Source organism: Spea bombifrons, chromosome 2 (genome assembly GCF_027358695.1).
Source record: "Spea bombifrons isolate aSpeBom1 chromosome 2, aSpeBom1.2.pri, whole genome shotgun sequence".
Classification (NCBI taxonomy): Eukaryota; Metazoa; Chordata; class Amphibia; order Anura; family Pelobatidae; genus Spea; species Spea bombifrons.
This window is the reverse complement of record NC_071088.1, coordinates 130,399,319-130,422,713: the sequence shown is the minus strand read 5'-3', so window position 1 is coordinate 130,422,713 and position 23,395 is coordinate 130,399,319. Positions and strand designations below refer to the sequence as shown.

The 23,395-nt window shown below is 39.0% G+C and overlaps 1 protein-coding gene across 1 annotated transcript in view; it reads right to left on the bottom strand.

Annotated features, from left to right (window-relative positions):
• The window catches only part of TRPC6 (transient receptor potential cation channel subfamily C member 6), a 45,522-nt gene that overhangs the window by 17,986 nt on the left and 4,141 nt on the right, over window positions 1-23,395 (bottom strand). The window contains exons 2-4 of the mRNA XM_053456513.1: window positions 4,534-5,308; window positions 1,912-2,100; window positions 1,089-1,253 (exon numbers count right to left, since the gene is read on the bottom strand). Coding sequence (XP_053312488.1) covers window positions 1,089-1,253; window positions 1,912-2,100; window positions 4,534-5,308 — 1,129 coding nt within the window. The remainder of the gene's footprint in view (window positions 1-1,088; window positions 1,254-1,911; window positions 2,101-4,533; window positions 5,309-23,395) is intronic.

Here is a 23,395-nt window from a genome sequence, read left to right as displayed (position 1 = left end):
GGAGGTCAAAGCGAAAACACCTGAGGGAGAAATATTCTGAATGAGGAGAAGATGGAAACATTTTATTCTGTTTTGCCCTAAAACAAATTAGGTATGAAAGAACAATAGTGAACATGCTTCACCCATAATTGTCAAAATTGATTACATTTTGCATTTATTTACTAGACAGTAAATATTATATATGTATTCAAACTCAAAATTAGTATTAACTCAAATTTATAGAAATAACACCACCTACCCAAGACGAATATGGGGGTATTTAATTATTCTGTCCACTAGGGACCTGTCAATTGAAACAATGGGAGAAACAGTGTCTCATCTTTATAAAGAGTAAGTATGTAGAAGAACACAGGTGTTACGTAGTTTATCAGAACTTCGTATATAAAAAAGGTTCACTAACGGAGCATTTTCCCGTGTCCCTGGATCCGTATGTACATAATATCAGAAGATTTCTGGAAATCCCTTTCCAAAATAATATGGAATCTTACAAAAAAAAGTATATACAACGGCAGGTCTCCAGAAGAAGGATAAAACTTTAAAGATTTATTGTATTCGTTTAAAAATTCATAGAAATCATCATGACAAACATGGCCATGGCGCTCCAATAACCCCAACCAGTTTCAGCGTTTCCTACACCATTATCAAGTTTCTGGACCTTTCAGATACTGCACGAAGTTCTGATAAACTAAGTAACACTTGTGTTCTTCCATATACTTGCTCTTAATAATGTTTATACTCAGTTTCTCCCACTGTTTCAATTGACAGGTCCCCAGTGGAATAATAATATACCCCCCGACAGTCTTGGATAGGTGGCGTTATTACTTACCGTATCTGTTGGTGAAGAGTGGGTTTTGGTATAAAATTTGGCAACTGATATTTTTGTGATTTTTGTATTAATTCATATTAATAGCTGTTACATTCTACTTTTCTTATGATATTGTTTTCTCTTTCTGTTCTATAGAACATTTAAAAAAAAACTTTATAAAACGGTAGTCTTTTTTTGCCCCCAAACTATTTCTCCGATTTGAATTTTCACATTTGCTTCTGTAACATCTACGTAAACATTCTGCTTTAGAACTCTGAATTACCTTACTGCAGGGTGCAATCCAGTAAACCATTGAGAGAAACGGCAAACCTATTGCAACACCTAAAACAACCAGAAATTTCACGGCTGTGGTCTGCTGTCGTAATCCCGATAGATTTTCATACCAGATTGACAGCAGTTGCTGTTGACAATTTGGATGAGCCACAAACTAGGAAAAAGAAGGGAAAAAAACACATAATGTATCCCTGTGAGCTTTATACATAATATTTATTCCTAAAAAAAGTATTTTTATTTTATTATTAATAATAATAATAATAAGAAGAAGAATGATCGCTACAAAATTACTGCTGGTTCCACAAGTGGCAGTCCTGGTTGGTTATTTAGTAAACACATTTCTTCTTCTGCGCATGTGCAAAGTTAATGCTTCACCAGTCTCCGGGACACGTTCCTCTTTCCTGGGGAGGGGAGGGGTGTTCTGCCATGGCCCCTCCCACCCACTTCCCTGCCTACTTCCTGCCCACTTAAGGCCATATAAGGTCTAGCCTATCCGCTATCTCGAGCTAGCCCCACCTTCTTAAAAAGCCATTGCTCCGGAAGAGGTTTCTAGGTATGCGCAGGAGACTCTAGCACCATACTATTCCTCTGTAAAGCTATTATCACAAATATCTCAGGGTGACCTAGTAATTTAAAATAAGCACAACAGAAAATCAAAGATAATATTTTTTTTAAATTCCCTGTAATAATCTTTATCGGAATTACCTGGAATGAGATGGTTCCCTTTAATTTAGTTAAGTTCAATATTAAAAAGTTAAACGTTATGTTTGGTGGACGATAACATTAAATCCTTTCAGTAAACGCATTCTTACCTTCTTAACTTCATACTTAATAGCAAGTTTTAAACGACAAAGGCTGGGACGGCCATTTGCATCTAGCAAACCATGGTTCGTATCGACGTCGCCATTTAAAATGGCTTCGACCTCCTCTGTGTTTCTGCACAAGTCAAGAAGTCCAACAACAAAGTCCTTGCATTGCATAGACAATTTTTTGTAGTCATTCTAGAAAACACATAAAACATATGGAAGAGGTGACACAAAACAGTCAAGCATGTTAAATCCAATATAAAGATTGTTATCAAACTATCATATAGCTAAATAAGATGGGTCTTCAGCATGGAGACGTAACAGGAATGTATCCATGGGGTCCCTGACCAAGGCCTCGTCCAGGGCAGCGCACTTCCCTTCCAGACCTACCCAACTACTTCTCATCCATTGTTTATAAGTAAAAGATATAGCTGGCCCCAATGAGAGCTTTGGCACACGGTCCTACTGCGACCCTAAGTCTGCCTCTCTTGGTCTAGTGAAGAATATGCCACTGGGCCATCGATGGTCTGACTGGCAGATCATTCTGCGCTAATGAAGGAGACATTTTTCAGAAACAAAGAAAACAATCCAAATCTATAAGGACACATCCAATAAAATGTAAGAACAACTGCAAAATAAATGTATAAAGAAAATAATAAAGTACAAAAATGGCACTAAATCACTTGTCTTACTTGCATGAAAGTAGAAAGGTGAAAGTACAGCATGCATGGAAAAGCTAATAAAATGACTTTATCCTTTTCAACTTAATAATCTTCAACCAGCACTTTATTAGACTCATGGAATCATGAATGTTCTACCTTAAAATCAGCCCGGAAGCTAATTCCTTTGTGTATGTGAGAGCCAATAGGGAGAAAGAAAATATGGCCCATGTGAGTGGCCTCTTGCTCCTCCCCAGTAACATACACACTTACTCTAACACACACACAAACTCACAACAACACAACCCCACACTATGCAAACAGCCACGCTATTTCCGCAGGGTCATGTAACCTTGCTTTTTGTGACCTCCGCCTCAGCGTGTAGGCCGGTTCACCCCGATGTTACTGATTTTTTTTACCAACCCAGGGGGCAACTTTAAATCTTTGCAGTGAACACTCAGTGACCCTGACATAATGATTTCACATCATTCCATGGTTGAGAGAATGTGCCTTTTCAAGAAATATTCTCCTAATTTTTATTATATACAAGCTCATTTATCACAATTAAAAATGTTTGGTCAGATGCTTTGCTCTACAGGGCATTTTCTAATTATCCTAGCAATTAGGGCATAAAACAATTTCAAATGGAATATATATATATATGGGTTTCATCTTTCACTTAGAAGAAAGGAAGAAAAAAAAACAGAAAATGTCTGTTTTTAACGTAAAGATATTTGTTTCGGGACTTTTGGTAAAATACCTGCTTGTGAAAAACAGCTGTCATTTAAGCAGAATATTAGACATTATATAAAATCTACTCCAACCATACCTCATATAAATCTCTATATTCCAAGAGGCAAATCTTGGGGCTAAGTACAATTCTAAGGACAGGGCCCTCCTGACCCCATGTTCTTCCTGCCACCCTGCTCATGCTCCTCCAACTGCCTCCAACTGCCCCAAAGGGCTCCATATCCAGAAAGGCGCTACCTGGCCTCAATCCCCAGAAAGGAGCCATCTGGGGCCCAATCCCCACAAGGGAACAGACATGGGTAGCGGGCTGCAAGCGCCAATGATAGGGCCCATGATGGATCAGGAATCCAGGCCCCATTACACATCATTGGCAATGTTAGAGTGGACGGAACACAACAATAAGCCTGCAGTATAGTACTAACAAAACAGTATAACCAATAAGACTGGATCTAAACTAAACAGAAACATCTTCATTCTAACATCAAAAAGCATTCATTATATTATATATCTTGTCAAGTAAAATGAGTCTTATTTTTAATATTGGTGCCATACTCTCTTGCTATTTTGCTTTATTCTCTTTATCTGAAGTTCGTCGCAATGGTTGCCACATACTTTCATTCTGTTACTTATTTCTATTGTCATATACTATTTACACCGATTGTGTGTTCTTACTAATTGTCATACCTGAGAACTTTGCAGGGTAAACTACCCAGAGTTTTTGCCCTTCTGGGGGAATGGCCTTGCATGGGGCTGGGGCTAGCCACATATAGCTGCATGGCTAGCCCCAAACAGCCTTTAGTGAGTAGGGAGTGAGAGGGATGTGAGCTGTGGGAATAGGCAGGACGTGAAGACGGAGTGTAGACAAAGACCGCTCCACCGCCTGGAGAAAAAATGAATTGACCCGGAGATCTGGGAAAATCGGGGCTTCACCCACAGACTCTGGGTCAAACCCGCAGTGTTTCCTGGTATGAGAACTGTGAACCAGGCAAACTTTTGTCTCCATTGGGTGAACTACTGTGGGTTTTCAAAAACTAGGACCGTCAATTTCTATGTGTCTGAACTAATTAAGTGTTGTGTCTGCTCACATAGCTTTGGAATCCTATCTACATTTGAATATCTATCTTATCTATTCACTCCAAAAATGTGTAAATATCCCCATAACGCAAAAACCTAAAAAAACTGTAAATCGTATGGCCATAATAACAACCATAGTGGTTACCTTGAACTCTTTTTCAATGTTTGCCAACACAGCCAATTCATTGCTGAGCTCTAATGCAGTCAGAACCGGATCTTCACTGGACAATGAAAGATACGCCGGGCTTGCAAGTCCTTTGTAGGCATTGATCCTGGATCTGGAATGGCTGAACGAGTCATGTTTTTGTTTCTCGCTGCATTCAGTACATTTGCAAAAGTAATCGTGAGGTCTTTCGATGCGAGCTCCCTTCCTCAGAAGCGTATGCACAATCTCGTATTCCTGACAGTGTGCAGCCAGGATAATCGGTGTAATATCCTGTGAAAACCTCGTCCCGTCCTCGTCGTAGGCGTAAAAGTCATCGTGCTGGAATTCCGACTGGCTAGGGCTCGTCGTGAGACGCTTGCCTTCAGCAAAAGATGGGTGGCCGAGTATTGCTTCTACTATCCGTACATATCCTTTGCTGATGGCCAAAAGCAAGGCGTCTCCCACCCGCGCTAAGTTTTCTTTTTTGAGTAAAAGTTCCGTGATCTCCAGGTGCTCATTGGCCACTGCTAATTGGAGAGCATTCTGTCCCATATAATCCACACAATTAACATTTAGGGAAAGGCATTCTTCCATCATTTTGCGTACAACCGGGATATTACCATATTCTGCTGCATCCAGAAACCGCTCTTCGTCTGCTGAAAGACTTGTAGACCTGTCGTTAAACATATAGGCAGGTCCGCGGTTAGCTTGCCTTCTGCCCTTTTCCCGTAGTAAGGTTTGTCGTCGGTGGGATAGTCTACTTTCTGTACTTCGCCTGTATGGAAGCAACACAATACACATTTTAGTATTCGTTTTTCGCCTACAAAGCTAGAAGCTTTTTCTACACTGCCCAAAAACTGTCTGCGCTTCTTACCCTAATAAAGTTGGCAACAAATATGTAAACATAATATAAATTTGGCCAATTCATATAACCAAAACCTCTCATTTATATTATGTTTACATATTTGTTGCCAACTTTATTAGGGTAAGAAGCGCAGACAGTTTTTGTTTCTTGTATACATTGTACAGCCAATTCACTGTTATTGCAGCATGCTTACACCTGTTTGGTAGGCCTCGTATTACACATTTGTATTATTTGAGCCTGAGACTAGCTTAGCGCACCGACATTTTTTCTTTTCCCTGTTTCCACACTCACATTAAGCCAAGAGCTCGACAATCCTTTGAGTCTTTTAAATTACAAACCATATTAGTTTAGTAATCCCCTCATAAAAAAATGTTATTACATAAATTATTCATGGAAACACGCATGAATTAAGCAGTTAAGAAACGGTACTTCAAATAGAGGTTTTTAGCAGATAGGGTATTCCATAGGGTAAATTGGCCTACAATCAATAATAAAGTGGTCAGAACCCAAGTGGAAATTGCTGGCCAACCCAAGTCGAGAGAACAATCTTTTCTTCTGTAGGATGAGAATTTGGTTGCAGTTTAAATTTTTTAGGTAAAAATCTTGTCTGGTTTTTCTAGAGTTGGCTTTAGAGGAAGCATTTACACCCTGACGGTATGCTTCATGCCCCCCTTTTACGGACTTTCTATGTTGTGCCTTTTGTGCATCAATCACGAGCCGGCCCTGGCACCGTAAGGTCAGTGACCGCATGATGACATCAGGTGCAGCTGACAGACATGCGCGGCCGCACGCTACGTTCAGTATGCCAGATGAGTGCCCCACAAACAAATGAGAAGTATATTTATAAATACATATAAAATAAAAATAAAAAATAAAAAAAAAACATAAAATTAAGCCCCATACAGATTAAAGAACTAAGCAGACATTTCCTGTGTAATAAACCGTCACTTTTTTTCTAGATTGCAAGATTCTTTCAGAAGGGAAAATCTTAATTACCAGATATTATTCTCCCCCCTGACTCCCTGATCTGCCACCTTAACAAAACAGGAAGAAACTAACGGCCAAGTTTTGTATTAGATCTATTATTGAAAAGAATAATTATTTATTTTAGCCCCAAAAAAATATTTAACCAATAATTGCGATTACAATTTTTTTTTTATGCAATGCACTATAACGTCTTATAGGAGTGGAAGACTTTAATGCTAAAAAGAGAATATTTTGGCCATGTAGAGTAATATTCAATTACCCTTCCCCCGGCTTTAGGGATCTTTTTTTTATTTTTTTGGCACCTAGAGAGGAGGTTCGATTTCCATCTCTCTTTTTTCTTAAACATTCTGTTCCCAAATTCAGTGAATTACAGAGAAGTCAGAAAGCATCTATTTGATTGCCGGTTCCGTTGCAGAATCCTTTTACGCTTCTGGAGAATAGGTGAAGCCGGTTTAATGGGATTCGTTGTAACGCTAACCGGGAAGAGGCTGGCTGTTAAACGCAGCTCTGCCAGATGACAGTCAGTAGATCTTGGTGTATTTACTAACGAGTGACTTGTGTTTAAACACAACGATGAGCATCCATGAATTCCATGCATTGTCTAGCTAAACGGAAAGATACAAGCAAATCATTTATATGCAAGAAAGTCATCTTTTATCTCCACGATTCCGCAATTGAAATAAATAAAATATATTATTTTTTGCTTAATAATGCGCAGTGGATCAAAGATCATAGAACTAATTTTTATTTTCCTCCCAAAGCATTTCTTTTGAAATTCATTTCCTGGTTTCTCGTATTATTTTGGATCAAAGTTTTCGTCTTACCTTGAACAGTCATCACGTATTTATGTTCCCTTCAGTCTATTTTGTTATGCTTCTGAAAGATACTTGGACGCTTCTCGTAGCCTTATCCTTTAAAGTCATTTCATGTGTGCTGCTTTCTCAAACAAATACCCCTCGGCTGCCAATTTCTGTCCTTCTTCATTCTATTCTTAGACTATAGTCACAGGATACATCAGTTTCAACAAATGGCGAACGTCCATTCCAAAACATGAGTGTTCCTTGAATCTGGTACTTATCCACTATACGTCTTCTTAAACTGCGGGAACGTCTACTTTCTTCATTATCATAATTCTTATTTAATATTTTTGATACAATTCCATTGTATGTTATGAATTTTTTATGAATTATTGGGGGCGAGAAAAAGGCATGGAATTCTGAGATCCCCCACTACTTAATATATATAATATAATATATAAATATATATATTATATTATTATTTTTTTTTTTTTCCCCTTTAATGTACATTATCTGGCAAATCACGAAAATGACTTACTGGATATCAGCATAAGATTAAAAAGCTTGTTTTCATGTATTGATTTTTTTGGGGTGTCAATGACATCTTAAAAAATGATTTATTGGGGGCATGTACTAAACTGCCATGGTATAAAACGTAATCACAAAAACAGTGCCCTCTAACCCAAGGCTATATTATTTCAGATTTCCACTGAGAGGGTTCGAATATTATCGGGAACTTTTGCTTTTACTTTTTAAATACATTTTTACATATTAAAAAAAAAAAAACTGCTTTATTATCTATTTATATATTTTAAATGTACACTCCGGGAGAACATTATAACATGATTTGAGATCCCTCTTGTAAGTAGAGTCTGTGCCCCCCCACCCCAATTCGGATCTGTCTGCTGATCACACAGTGATCAGGAAGCAGGACTCTGCAGACCCGCTTTCTTTATCACAGTACAGACACTGGTTGATGGTGGTGGATCCTTCTTTAGGGTCAGCACTAAGACCGCAGGAAGAGAATACCCAATCACTGTCAGGACTAGGACACTCGTAGTAAAGCTATTATACAATCTGTCAGCACACACCAAGAGACGCTAACTCATAGTGACCAAGAAGAGATCAGACATGAGACAGGCATCAGGGAATGTTCAGAGTCGTCTGGTCTGCGGCACCAAGGGCAATCAACTATTCACATACATACATAACCCCTGGCATGGAAGGCTGAAATACTGTATATTCTAATTAAAATGTCCCCGTGCATTTATGAATCATTCGCCGACGATAACTGCCTGGCCTGTTTTCTGACAGTAAAAAAGATAATTCCATGATGGACATCAGGAGACGATTAACATCTAAATCCGAAGTGTTCTTTAATTTCTTCAACATTTACTGATGTCTAATTGTAGACAATTTATCTTTACTGGAGAAAATCATTCCATGGAGGAGTTAGATAAAATACCATTAAAGTTTTTTTTCATGTATTTCGAATGAATTTATAAGACATAATGAGCCGTTCAACGCATAAAATATGTTTTAATATATATTGGTCTTTAATATATTGCTGCTATATATACTGCCTATGTGGAAAAACTACATAGAAAATATTTCATCTAATAGTCATTGCCAATAGAATTCCTGAAGATGTTTGAAGATTGCAGCTAACAGATCAAGAAACTACCTGAATTCATATATAAGAGCCGAGTCTCTCTAAATCCAAAAGAAAAGGGCTCCTTATAGTAAGAGCAGTAAAGATTTAGAATCTACCACCCTACCGAATAGAATAGATGTATCAAAGAAAGGGCTTGATTACTTTTTAGAAGATATGAATATATAAAGCACTATAAATAATAATAAGATTATAATAATACTCTACAATTGTTTTATTTACACTTGTATTTTATGTTTTAATAATGCGACGCATCGTGAGCTCCTCTTTAAAGGGGTGCCCAACAACAATTAGCTTGCACCCACCAGGCTTTCGTAAAAATGTACAAACGAGTACCCATTAGAGAAAAGGTAAAAAGGACCTCATGACGTGACATTGTGTAGTATAATCAGGACCATCAGAACGAACAAGTTTACCAACAGAAATGCAAACAAATGCCGTTTCTGGTCTTTAGAAGTATTTGGGGGTCCTCCATAGCCCATTAAGTTGTATAAACCCTACCTACTCCACAAACCTTAACCCCCAAAGTAACATTCATTTTACCAAATGTGGCTAACCCAATGTTGGAAGAAGACGCCATGACTTCCTCTTAAGGGGCCTGGTTTGCCATGGAATCTTTTCATTAACCCACACACTGTAATGGGGGGTACGATATAACATTAAAAGAATATTTAAATGTTTTTAAATTATGTTAAAGGTGACCTTTCTTTTGTATTTTGTTTTCTTTGAGTGTAGGCCAAGGTGATGATGATGCTTTGCTTGGAACACTGATATAATATATAGCGTAAAATCAAGTTATTTGACAATTGTGATGAAGTAAAGAATGAAGTTAACTGGACAATCTTAGCAAAAGACAAAATTGTTTAATTGAGTAAAAGCGAGAAGAAGAGAAGAAAAGAGAAGAGATAGGACATTCTAGTCAGATTAAGAGTCATAGAAAGGTATGTTATGTTATGTTTTATGCAAGCATGACATTTACAATGAAGCTAACGGTTACTAAAATTTCAGAGCACAAAAGTAAAAAAATGGCCAATTTATTCTTAAAAACTGGATCTTGAAGCCTCTTTTCAACGTAAACAAAATCTAAACAAACAGCACTATATGAGATCCTTTTTTATTGGTTTTCACCCAGTTGATGTGGATCTTTTTTTCAAACCTAAATTATTGGCTATGCCTTTAAGTAGAAAATTCCCATTACTTTCCCATAAATGGCTACTAGAGCATGCATATGTCACAATAACTCATGTCATTATTGACATGTAAATATACCATACATGTCAATCAATGAATTTAATTCATTCTTTGCATCTGTAACACTTTCCCGGCTGGATGATCTGCACCTTCCAGCCATCTCCATACTGCTGTGACTCGTATTGGGAAATCCCGAGCCTCTGGGATACATTGGGGTGTCCGGGTCGTTGGCTATAAACCTAGAATGCAGGTTATCTTCCCTAACCAGGACCTTATAACACAACATAATAACAACTGGACCCTCTCTGACATCTCAGTCCCATAAGATTTTCTTCCAGCAGTCTTCGCTCTCCCTCGATAACCTCTGTAGAAATTGGTGGTGCACATTTTGGGGTCCTTAGGGTTAATATGGTAGCGCTACCCCTTTAATTACAAATGACAAGTGCCCATGGTGCCCCACCTTGCAGAATCCCTCCATAAGCATTTGTCGCTTTCCTTACCCCCCACCTATTATCCATGCAGAAGACGTGTCCAGCTCAACACATCTCTATGCACGTGACATATGTACGCTACCAATGGCTCTGTTCAGACCTCCATGTGCATTTCTTTCTTTCTTTCTTTCTGCTGATTCCCTGCTTGAATTAAGCTGCAGCTTCTACCTCAACCAAGGGCTTTATTTTTATCATGGAGGAATGCATAAAGAACCACTAAAGCTTTTCTATTATTTCTTTTTCTATTTCCCTTTTTCACTACGAACATTTTTCACAACTGGCTACATTTCTTAAGACGCAAAAGCGCTATTTTATTACATCCTTACAGTGTTTTATAGCTTTGTTTAGGCAGCAGAAATATTTTTGTAAGATATATGAGCGCATGCTACACCTAATAGCTTTAATAATTCAGTAACAATTCTTCGTGACGGATTTAAATATTACGGCGCGTGGTTAAAAGAAAAAAATATTCTATAGACGGCCAAAACTAATTTAAAATTCCAAATGCTAAATTAACATCCACAGAATATGTCAAAGGCCACAACAATTTGCTGGTTAGTGGTCCATGACCAGAAATCGGGAATTGATTGGAAGTCCACAAGAACAGGACCCTTTTTTCCTTCTACAACATTGTGTTTTTGTGTGTTTGGTGACTTTACTGCATTAAAAGGCCCATCACGCTTTCAAGACATAGAAGATTGGTATTTGACGTCATATCTATGTCTCTAATGCAGTCCGTAGTAAATATGCCAGTTGTAACCATCCTGTGGAGGAGAGGGACACCGGAGGGACCTGCCGCCCTAGTATACGTCACTGACTCTTCCACCTGAGTCTTAAGGAGAAAGTCATACTCACATACCCAATGACAGCTTGTGATATATATATAAGCAGATCTGTCACTTTTCCCAAATTACTTAGTTCCAAACACTAAATTAACTCATGGTTTTAAAATACAAAATAACTAAGTTATTTCTATTTGTTAAGATTCGCTCTCTCCGTGGATGCAGCTAATTGGTTCTGATTGCCCCTGCCCCTGTGAGGGTAGAAGAGGAACAGGGATGGGCTGGTCAAAATGTTTTTGACTGGCAGTGAGAGGCTGGGTCGCTGCGGGGTCACATAACGCGCACTGTGTGAGCGGGCGAAAAAACATCCGTAGCTGCTGGTGAGATGAGGTGAGGGAGTGAATGAGTATGCATGTGTGTATGTTACAGTCAGAGTGTATGTGTGTGAACATGCATGTCTATGTGTAAGTATGTGTTAGCATGAATGTGTATGCATTAGTGTGTAAGAATGAATGTGTATATATGTGTATGAGCATGAATGTGTATGTGTAGGTGTGTGTTAGTGTAGGTGTGTATGTTTGAGACTGTGTATAAATATGTTGCTGTTTGACCTGCACCTCAGGCCAGAAGGTGCCAGCCCTCCACAGGACCTAACACAACTGCATTCATTATAATAAATAATTATTTAAAAAGGTACATGAATGACAGTTCCTATTTAGTAATGGATTTGTTTTATTGGTGCATTAATCATTATTGACATTTATTCACGTTCATCTGTTTTGCTGTTATTTGTTGTTATTAATAAAAACAAAAATAACTATTTATAGACCTCTCTAAATAGACCTTAAACTACTTAACAGAACAAAATATTAAAGTAATAATGTAAATTACAGGATAAAATATGGAGGGCTGAAAAGAAGAATTATGTGCTTAACGTATGGCTGCACGTTAATCAGATTTATAAAAAGATAAGTCATAAGCTTGGTTTAGCATTTTATAATGCAGAAAAATATCGCAGAATAGTAGCGGCTTAGAGAGCCCGACCCTCAAGTTACGAATTGTGTGCGGTTGTCCTTATATCACTTATAGGATAAAGTAGTGAGGCTAGATATTTATTATATTTTATATGATTTTTTTTAATATGATGTGAATATGAATAATGAAATCATTGGTATCTACAGAAAATAATCCATTGTTTATATATATATATATATATATATATATATATATATATATATATATATATATATATATATATATATATATAAAGAAAAGGGGCCCTGGCATTCCAAAGCCAGCCACTGGTAAAAACAAGAACTGGCTGCATATGTGGCCCTGCGTATCCACCATGGGACATTTGTCTTGTTTGCCAGATGGCCACTGGTCTGGATACAGATTGGCACATCACACAGTCATGCGCACACACACAATGATACATACAACTATTTTTCACACTCTTTATATAAAATGTATGTGGTTAGTCCAGACTGAGACATTTGATGACTTAAGGACTCCAAAGATCTATCATCCTCAGTCTGCTGCGCCAGTAGAGATCCTACAATGATTACACGATACACAAACTCCTTTAATATAATAAGACACCTTTGTAGGAGTCTCACTCGCTGACCAACATGGAGCCCAACAGACGTCACATCTACATTTGTATAAAGACTGCATTGTAAGCCGTGAATATGAGAAACGTGAAGAACATTACGCTACGTAAACACCATTAGCATCCTGGACGTGTTTTGAGTCCATGGCACAGGGTTGTTGCAATATTCATCGCTGTGAGATTTTACATGACTTAGTGGACACAGCAGGCGTTATATTCCTAAAAAAGACAAATGTGGGAGTCCAAGAAGCGCCATTATCTACTACTCTATCTGTTAAAGGGTGGTAAACTGGTTGATTGTGGGTTTGCTTTATATTTAAGCAATCCTTGGCCACTGCGTCTCAATGTGTTCTCGTTAACTAAATTATTCAGCTGTGTTTTGTATTTTACGACTGTATTAAAACACATTACATAAACTGATACATAATGATGTAATATGTGTCAGTGGAAAGTGGCGTCTTGTTTCATTGCATCACACGTTACTGAGCTGTCTGTTACTGACAATAATATAACAGATAATATATTTATACCTGCTAAACACTGACTAATCAGCGCGGAGCTGCTACATTCTTACCAGCGAGCTGTAATAACGAATAACATAATTTGAGCTTATTCCAAGACACAAGAAACACACTGAATTAGTCAGAATATTCACTTACTACTGTTAACTTTTAACGCTCCTTCGTAAAAAAAAAAAAAAGATACTGACGTTGCTGCCCTTCTGCGTATTTAGAATATATATAGAATATATTACGTAAATGCATCAGTATGACAAAGAGACAAATTCATATGTATTACTTAGAACAAAGGACATTCATCAAAGCTGTTTTGTTTTTGTGATCAATGTTTGATTGGTAGGGGTGGGGGTTGTTTGGGAGAAATCATGCCATGGGACTGGCTATCCAGAGATGATGTGTAAGAACAAAATGAGGGCGATTGTGGTGACGTCCTCTCCCCCGATTGGAGCATCAGGGAGATGATATCATCACAAGCGCCGCCATATTGTCCTCAGTTAACCTGAGGGCAAAATAATAAATTTGCGGTGACGTCCTCTCCCCCGATTGGAGCATCAGGGAGATGATATCATCACAAGCGCCGCCATATTGTCCTCAGTTAACCTGAGGGCAAAATAATAAATTTGCGGTGACGTCCTCTGCCCCGATTGAAGGATCGGGCAGAACGTCACTGCAGTGCCGCTACTTTGAAGAAGAAGATGTGGAGGAAAAAATGCGGAAGTGGCCGGCAGAAGCAGAGGTTGTCGGCAGGGAAAGTAGGGAAACGAGTGCAAGGCACAGAGTGAACGAGAAGAGTTTAAGAGAGTAAGTGTGTTCGGCCAAAAACAAACTGAAAAATTTGCACATGTCTAATATATATATTCTGGTATTTTTTAGTCTGCACATTTACCTACACGATGGATTAAATAATCCCCCCCCTTTAATTGCAGAAATACTCAAACCTCTGAATACCCTGCATAACTATAATAGGGTTTATTTCAAACACTGCTCTGCGGTGTGCACTGAAATATGGTACACTAACAAAATCGTAGCACAGATGTCACACGAAGTGTAAGCATTGTGTTATTGTATGTGTTATATATTTTTCAACCTTACGCTTTTATGCTTAAATAATAAAAAAACAATTAACAAATCAGACTGGGAACAGATGTGAATCATACGGCGAGCTGCTGGTGGCTTTTTATTCCCGCGCTAACTTGTTTTGCAAGACGAAAAAAGAAATCACTTGGGTTCCAAAAAGAGTTCTGTGTTCTCTCCCACTGTAAATTGATTGGGGTTATATTTACTTTGTCCCCCACTGATCACAAACAAAAGAAACATTTGCCATTGTAAACCATTGTTTATGACTTTCAGGTTATTCAGAGAAAAACATTAACTCAGTTTGCGGATATGCCGGTGACCGTGGAAAGGAAAACAGAATGGGCAGCATATCTTTTTCTTTAAACTATTGTCATTCTTTTGAGGCAATAAGCCAGGCCCCATAGGTTATTATGCACAAACTGATTCCCTATTAGTGAAATCCTTAACGTCTCTTCCACCTGAAGACCTCACTCCCCAAAAAACCCACTTGACGCATTCATACAATCCGATCCTTCCGTGACAGGGAGCGAGGAGCTCCGTCTGCCATCGCTGATCATAGTTGGGCCGGGAATCAGTGGTGGGGCTGTCAGTAAAAGTACCAATAGAGAAAGACCTTGTGCAGATGAGCTTCCGTCAGAGAGCTCCATGGAATAGACTTTAGTTCACAAGAATAATTATATTGGGGAGTGAACTTAGTAATTATTAAGGCCCACAAATTACAATTAACATGATATTGCATTTGAACTCGACACAAGGCATTTCCTGAGCATGACCCTTTGAATACCTAAAGGAGGAAGTAAACAAGAGATAAGAATACTGACATCTCACACACACTCATTCTAGCACTCACAGTCTATCGCGGTACACTAACACACATACACTCTTTCTAGCACCGACACTCCCTTCACACACATTATACAGCTAGTGATTGAATAACTTTGTTTCTCCCCATCTTTTACCTTTCCCCCTTTTCTTCAGAGCTCCCTCGCGGAGCGCACGCTCTGAGTGCTCTTAACCCCTTAATGTCAAAGCCCGTACATGTACAGGCTCACAATACATTGTTTTTAATGGGTTTAAGGACAATCCGTTGTCCTTAAGGGGTCAATATGTGCTGAGTTCCCCGATATGATGCGCTCAGCATCAATCACTAGCACACAGCGTCAGGGAGGACTGAAGCCGAGGTCTGAAAGAACAGACTCCACGCTCCTTTGATTTTAGGCCAGCCCTGCACCAGACAAACACAACTGCTGGTTTCCCGGGACAAGTTCCAAGACACTAAAAGTACCAAGACAAGTAAAAGCTCCCAAATCCGGGACTTTCAGTAAAGTAAATCTTCCTTACATTATATCTAAAGGCGTGCGCAAGAAGTACTCCATGTAAATCTTGCGCAGGCCAGCACTAGAGCATACTGGGGGTAGGTGCCCACACATACGCATTGCTGAGTAGGAGATATGTTTGATGGAATCTCTTGCAAGGCAAATAGCCTTGTTGGAATTTATGCAGAAAGTAAACAATTCCAAAATAACCCCCCGTTATTCTATGCATTAAAGCGCACATGGGTGTACATGCCGGAGTGTATCGTAAGATACTAACTAGATAGTAGAAGTAATTTGTTATCTGAGTGGCACAGTATCTATAATGAAATGTTTTTAATACCAGGTTGGAATAATACTAAGTAGCCATAAGCATTCATAGCTATAAAAATGAATACATTATGGATGACCGTTTGAGCCGTTCCATGAAACGCCCCACATTCATAACATCCTTGAGTTACAGTATCGTGAATTAACGAAAGCTAATTTGGTGAAAATTACCGCTAATTACTGAATGCAGCAGACATTACTACAGTAAATGGACTTCGGGATGACATCAGAAACACTTATCAACACTCGGATCTCGGCTGCATTCATTAAAAATGTTCGATCATCATCACAATCACATTCCAATTTGCACCTAGCAAACCTAGCTCTCTATCAAGGTGAGTTTGAAATGAGTCATGAATGAACTTTACAAAAATTCTCACTTTTTTCCCTTTTTTTGGAGATAAAAATAAATTTCAGCTAATGTTCTAACAGTAGCATTATTAAACCATCCCTGCGGAGAACCGGTGGCATCGGTGACATCTGCGCCTGGAGACGTTGCTTTTTCTGCCCCTTTGTACCGAAAAGCCGTTTTATAATAATTCAGATTCCGCATCTTCTACGAAATCAGCGTTCTTGACAAATCAATTACTGCAGGGAATATATATATACATATATATATATGTTAAATTAGTAACGGATATGTCACTAGCTGTCTCTCACGAAAAAAAAAAAAATAACAACCACATTGGAAGCTTTGCTTTAGCTATTAATTATAATCTGCCTGTCAACCATCTTTGACATACAAATGTATTTTTTTTTTTTTGCATGCTGACATTTTTTGACTATTAATAGCCTGCAACAACTGCTATATGCGCACAATGGTTTTAAATCAAATTCCATAGGTAAATGATCAGATATGAAGAATAAAATCAAGTGTAGAAAGGTCAGAGCAAAAAATATGCGTGGGTCTGTAATGACTAATGTTCAGCAAACAGAAGTTGGGATCCCTTCCACGTCGGCTTCCTCCTTCCCATACCTTGGAGCTCCCCATGGTAGGCTAACCAAAGCTCTCTCTTTTTTTTTTTTTTTTTTTTTATATAACTGTACGAATGTGGTATAGAACTTGTTTGTCTTTTTTACTTGTATGTATGTTTTGCTTTTTTTGTATATATTTATATATTAAAAAATAAAAAAAAATAAATAATAAAAAAATTAAATAAAAAAAAAGAAATGTGGGTGAAAAGGTGGGAATCAGAGCTTCATAGCCAAAGAGTTCCGTAGAGTTTATTTCTATAGCCTACCCGCTCTACTTATCTTAGTGCGCCATGCTTCTCTATATTTATTCACAGATTCTGTTTTCTTTCAGGATTAAAAAAGAAGAAAGAAAACCCGACATACTCAAATTCAGATCAACTTTTCATTTTAAGTCAATTCAATTTGACTATATTTGAATAAGAGTTGAAACATGTCACGGACTGGGTCCAAGCTGGTGACTGGAAGGACCCAGCGCGCCCGATGGTTGTATGCAGGAGTCACGATGCAGCAGTGGAGTCTGGGGCAGGGCCTGGTTGCAGGGTGACCACACAGGAGTTGAGCACCTAGGTTAGTGCAGCCAAACACCAGCGCCCTGATATGGCAGCAGATGTAGTCCAGAACAAAACGAATCCTGCAGGCACCCTGGAGCAGGCATGAAGCATATCACATGGATCACAAGCAGGATGCTGCAGGCTGGGAGAATAGAAGCTAGGCAAAGGTTAATGTAGCAGAAACATAAACACAGCAAGGGAAAGGGAGACCGGGCAAGAAACATGATATAGGATATACACGAGAAGTGGCTAGAAACATGAAATGAATAGCGTAAAGTATAAACAGGCACAAGACAAGGAATAAACATAACCAGACAAGACATACATGGTACAGGGCACAACAAAGGACAGGGAAGAAGGCAAGGAACACAGGGGAAGGAGTGAGGAGCCGGAACCCTCGGACGCTTCTTCCTTTAAGCAAGGATAGGAAATCTTAACTGGGACATGGGGAGAGGAGAGAGGAACCGGAATCCTCAGATGATTCAAGGAAGAAGGGCAAAGGTACATAAGAGACAGACAAACATGAATACAGCAACTAGCCTAGGACTACATGATAACTATTGGAGATTTCGTCACATGATATGGCCATAGTATGCTTAGCCCACCACTACGCCAAAGTACTCCAATGACGGTGGGTCCTAACGCTAATCCCTGCAGACAAAGATACAAAACAAACCACACATGTAAACCAAACACAGCACAGAGACATACCTTAGACTGCAGACTGCAGACTGAGACAAACAGAACACACAGGTGGGGCGCACCTTATAAAGGAAACAGAGCTGAAGCAAAGAGCCGGAGCAGAAGCAAGGAATGGAAAATAGAACAAAGCAAAAGGAAATCCAGGAATGGATCAAAGCAAAACAGAGAAACTAAAGCAGGACAGAAATGCAGCTCCGCAGCCAGGGCAGAACATGACAAAACATTAGTAATTTCCAAATAAGCTACTAAAAAATGTTCCCTTCTTTTGCACTGCTAAATAGTGATTTGTTGTGTGACTGTTGCAAGCAAAATAAACAGGACTGACCTAAACAGGTACAGCAAAGTGGCCCCCTCGTGCCCACTCACTCCCTACACATTCACATACACATGCACTCATTATAATACATACGCATTCTCACACCAACAAACACACATACAAACTCCGCAGAATGAATGAGATTTATCCTCTCTTGACTTTTTGTGTTACTTTAGTGTTTATGTATGTTATGTTTATGAAAGTTTTGTTATTGTTCCTATTGAACAAAGGTTTGTGTTTTTAGTTCTGTTTCTATTTTTTTCCCGCTGTTCACTTTGTGAACCGTGCCGTTTTAAAACTAAGCCTTCAAATGTACTTGCTGTGCTGTGTATTTATCACCTTAGAGGACCAAACCAATGTTGGATCATAGAATTTAAATTTATATAATCAGCAAATTGTTTTAATGTTCCCTGACTGCCAATCCAAATTCCAAGCACATCATCAGTATAACTTTTCCATATAAAAAACAAATTTGCCAGAAATCTCTTAAGTTTCTCTTGCTCAACAGCCTACGTTCACCTTTTTCTTGACGGCCATAAGATTTAATATATTATGCCCCTGGTTTCAATGTCCCTGCCTCCTTTTGTAGCTCATATTATTGGTTCACTTCAATTATGTATCTGAGGGAAGCAAGACTGTTTTCTGTGCTCCGGAAGAGGTGGTTTTCAATGATAATCAGAGCTGAATTTTTGTTAGAGATACTGTTCATTTAATTACCCATCTGCTTCCTGCCAGGGCTGGACTGGTAATGTCAGGGCGGCCTGGGCATTTTAAGGGCAGCAGCTGCCCGATGACGTAGGTGTAGCTCACGTAGCGTGTGATCAGGCCGATGGCTGCTCACTGCAGGGTAAGTGTGGCGTTGTGGCCACCAGCCCACCAGGTATTTGGCCGGTGTGCCAGATGATGGCCCAAGTTTGCTTCCTGCTGATATCTGTGCATTCACAAGCATTGGGAGTACACAGTCACATCTCCCAAACATACTCGGACTGGCTGCTGCCCTTTGTGCCTCCAACTTAACGCTATCCGCGCTCATCCAGTGTCTTGCTGTAAAAGCCTAGGCACCTATAGTATATATCCAGCAAAACGCCTTACACATGAGTATCAGCTGTTGGCCTTAAAGCGCCAGGTCCATTTTCCACCCCAGTATGTTCCTGCTCCCAGTGCTAGAAGGGTTCACGCTTCAGGTTTCCAATGATGCTGTTGGCATGCTGGTGCTCCAGACAAACTATGGCGCTGGGAAGAGCAATAAATCACAAGGAACCTCAACAGCACTTCAATTTATCAAACTGTCATGAGAATAAGATATATGAGTATAATTCAATAGCATAAGGTGCGTCTGTTGTCACATAATCGAGGTCTATGTGCAATCTACACCACGTCATCTCACCTGGGAGCTGGCAGTACCCACGGAATAGTATTAATTAGTGTTATTTCACATTTCACACCATATTTCACACCATTAATTCATGAAATTAAATAACAAGCTTGATAAATGTAACGTGTCCACACTTGTTTATCGGGTTATGTCATTGTGTTTCACCACCGAGCATTCTCTGATGAAATGCATGGCTTAGTGAATCGGGAATAAATTACCTTTTTAAATTATCTAATGACTCAAACTACCAACTTTATGGATGAAGATACAATTACAATCCACTTACTCTGCCATCATTGGACTTTAACATTAAGCCTCATCCAGTGTGACCAACAATTCCCAGAGTTACTAGCCAATGCTGGTGGTGTATATATGTATATTAATACAGAGGGTGTTTTGTGCTCGAGCTGCACCACACCATTCGTGAACTAATCCTGCAATGGGACACATTGATTATAATACTGGACTTGTTGAATTTTAACTCTTTCTTTTATTAATGAAATAACATGCTAGTTTTTTGGGTTTTTTTTCAAAATCTCAACTATGATTGATTAAACTAAAGTGGACTTCCATTCCACCCATCAATATTCAATTGTATTAGCCAGGCTGCTAAAAGAACACCGCTAAAAGAAATACATTCTGTCTGATCTCATATCCTCAATAACTGCGCTAACCCTTAGAGTGCAGAGGTCAGACCGGGACAATGAATCAATATTGGAGCATTTCTTCTATACAAAATCTAAAGCTCGTATATAACCGCTTCATAATTCTCTTCAGTGTATGGAATTACTTTAAAAAAAAAAAGAAGGAAAATGATTCTTTGCTTCGAACAAGGAAGGCTTAATGGGGAAAAGCAGCATAATCTCTTAGCTACGCTTTCCGGCTCAGCTAAGCGCCGTGTGACCTTTGGAGTCTGTATTTGGAGATGTGGGTAAGAAATAAGAATAAAAGACATAAACGCATAAAGTACTCATCTGTCACATGTCTGCATATCGTGTGTAAGCCATGCGCTCGGCATTATGTATAACATTCTGTACACATAAAATCAATTAGCTCAACGCAGGCGCTTTTAATTTATTGGCTTTTACCGTTTTATGGGTTATTTCCCATGATGCTGAAATTAACCTACTTGGCTTCATTGTTCAGTCCTAGTTGCACAGAGACACAAAGCGAGGTGGAAGTGCTGTGCTGTTGGAGCATACCTGGGAATCTCTCAGATTAGGCTACCTGAGCTCTCCCTCTTCTGGAGAAGTGGCTTTGAGATTGCTGAGTTATCCATCGGTAGGGGTGGAGCTATCTCCAGACACCCTTTAATGGGTGGAGAGTAGGAGGGGAGTAGGTGTGGCCAGACACCGCTCTCCTTCCCGAAGAAAGAAGAAACTGACCCAAAGACTCAGACCTTGAGAGTTTCCAGGCATGGTCTTTTTGTTGAGGGGGGGGGGGGTGTTCGAAAGCTAATGCTGCCAACTTATATCCCAAAATGGCAGCACATGTATTTTAAAAAAAAAACTGTATACATTAAAAATACACATTATAATTCCAAACAAAACAGTTAAATGGATCATAACATTCCATTTGTTGATGGTACTGTATAGAGCGTGAGCTCTGTGGGTACTCAACTGGGAAGGTGGACATAGAACTGTTACCAGTGGCGGGCACACAGAATTCAAAACATATTTAAAGCTAATACATATGATGGTAATTCCTAGGAAAGGATAATCATTTCAACTCCTGTACTACTGAAGGAGTGAGCAGGGTCCGTTCTGTTTCTATGTCGTGGTCAAGTGATTTTGTGATATCTCTCTGACAGATGGTGTAGAGTGTAAGTATCCCAATATGTAATGTAACTCTTAGCTATAACATCGTATCCTGTTTACGAGCAGACACACATCATATCGAGATCGTAGATCATTTATTAGGTCATCTTAAGCAAAGAAGTCTAAAATATTAAGAAATACATTGTGTGTTATTTTGGGTGTCCTCCTTGTATCTTTAGGAAAAGTGCAACTGCCTCCCTGGGCCGGTCCATAGTCTTCAAACAGACATATATCGGCCCACTGTTAGAGACGGGAGTGTAGCACGTGTCACATGACCACGTGTTAAACGCACGGCTGCTCACGGTGGGCTTCTCGAGGTGTGCCGCTCAACCGTATGTGCCCCCTGAGCCAGAAGGTGCCAACCCCTGACTGTTACCCAGATTATTATTTTATTTTTATTATTATTATTATTATTATTATTACCTTTTCTCTGTTCTTTACCTTAAGCTCTGGGGACTAGCACACCGTTGTAGTATGTAGAAGGTAATTTGATTGAAAATGTTATGTCTTGGTGTCCATTACTGGAGGGAATTTTTCTAAGGTGCAGAATGGATCATGGGGGTCATTTAACAGATCAAGCTGGGGGGATCTCTACAACATAATACACCAATACCAATCTTTTACTACTCGCATTACAGATATTTCTGGAAGAATAATAACCACATTAATAATGTATTTTCCAACAATATGAGACTCGATAAGCTTTTCAATTTAAAAAATGGAAGCTATTTAGATCAAAAGTTATTAAAATAGCTTTATTATAGCAGGAGAGCAAAAGGAAAGAATGCTTTTTTTTTTTAAGAAAACTGGTTACAAGCAATTTTCAGGATTATAATACATAATTAAGTGACTTAAAGCAAAGCTGTCACCCACACACAGTTTAGAATCATTAAATTAGTTTGTACCTAATTTTTCTTTTTCTGTCACTCAGTGTAACAATGAAAAGCTGAGCTCAGCAATAGTTGGCATCAAAACCTGGATTTAAAGGGACGTTCCAGACATCATATGCACTTTGATGCATGCGATAACTGAGTGGTCTCTTTACATCTTTATATCGTTTGTAATCTTTGAATCCCTCCTGCGTGGAATGATTCTACAGAATCCCCCAAATTCATTTACCCCACAGCCCCGTTATTTGGCTGGCAGGAGATGGAGATGGGGTTAATGAGTTGAATGGTTGACCATCAATGGCATAAAACATTGGACCACGTAGAAGATATTGCGCTGCAGCTCTGGAGCTGCAGCTTCTTCTAAAGGTAAGCAATTTTATTTATTTTTGCAGGTTTAATGAAATCGGATTAGGGTACTTTGCAAAGTTCTTTAATATGCATTTTTATATTCGGGACGTTTCCTGGGACACTAGGTTGTCTCTTTTAAGTGTGTTTGAGATCCTCAACCCAATGGACTAAAAAAAACTAATTGGTGTCCTTCACATATAATTCCATAGACACGTATACCACCATAATATAGGTTACTTGTTACATTTACCAA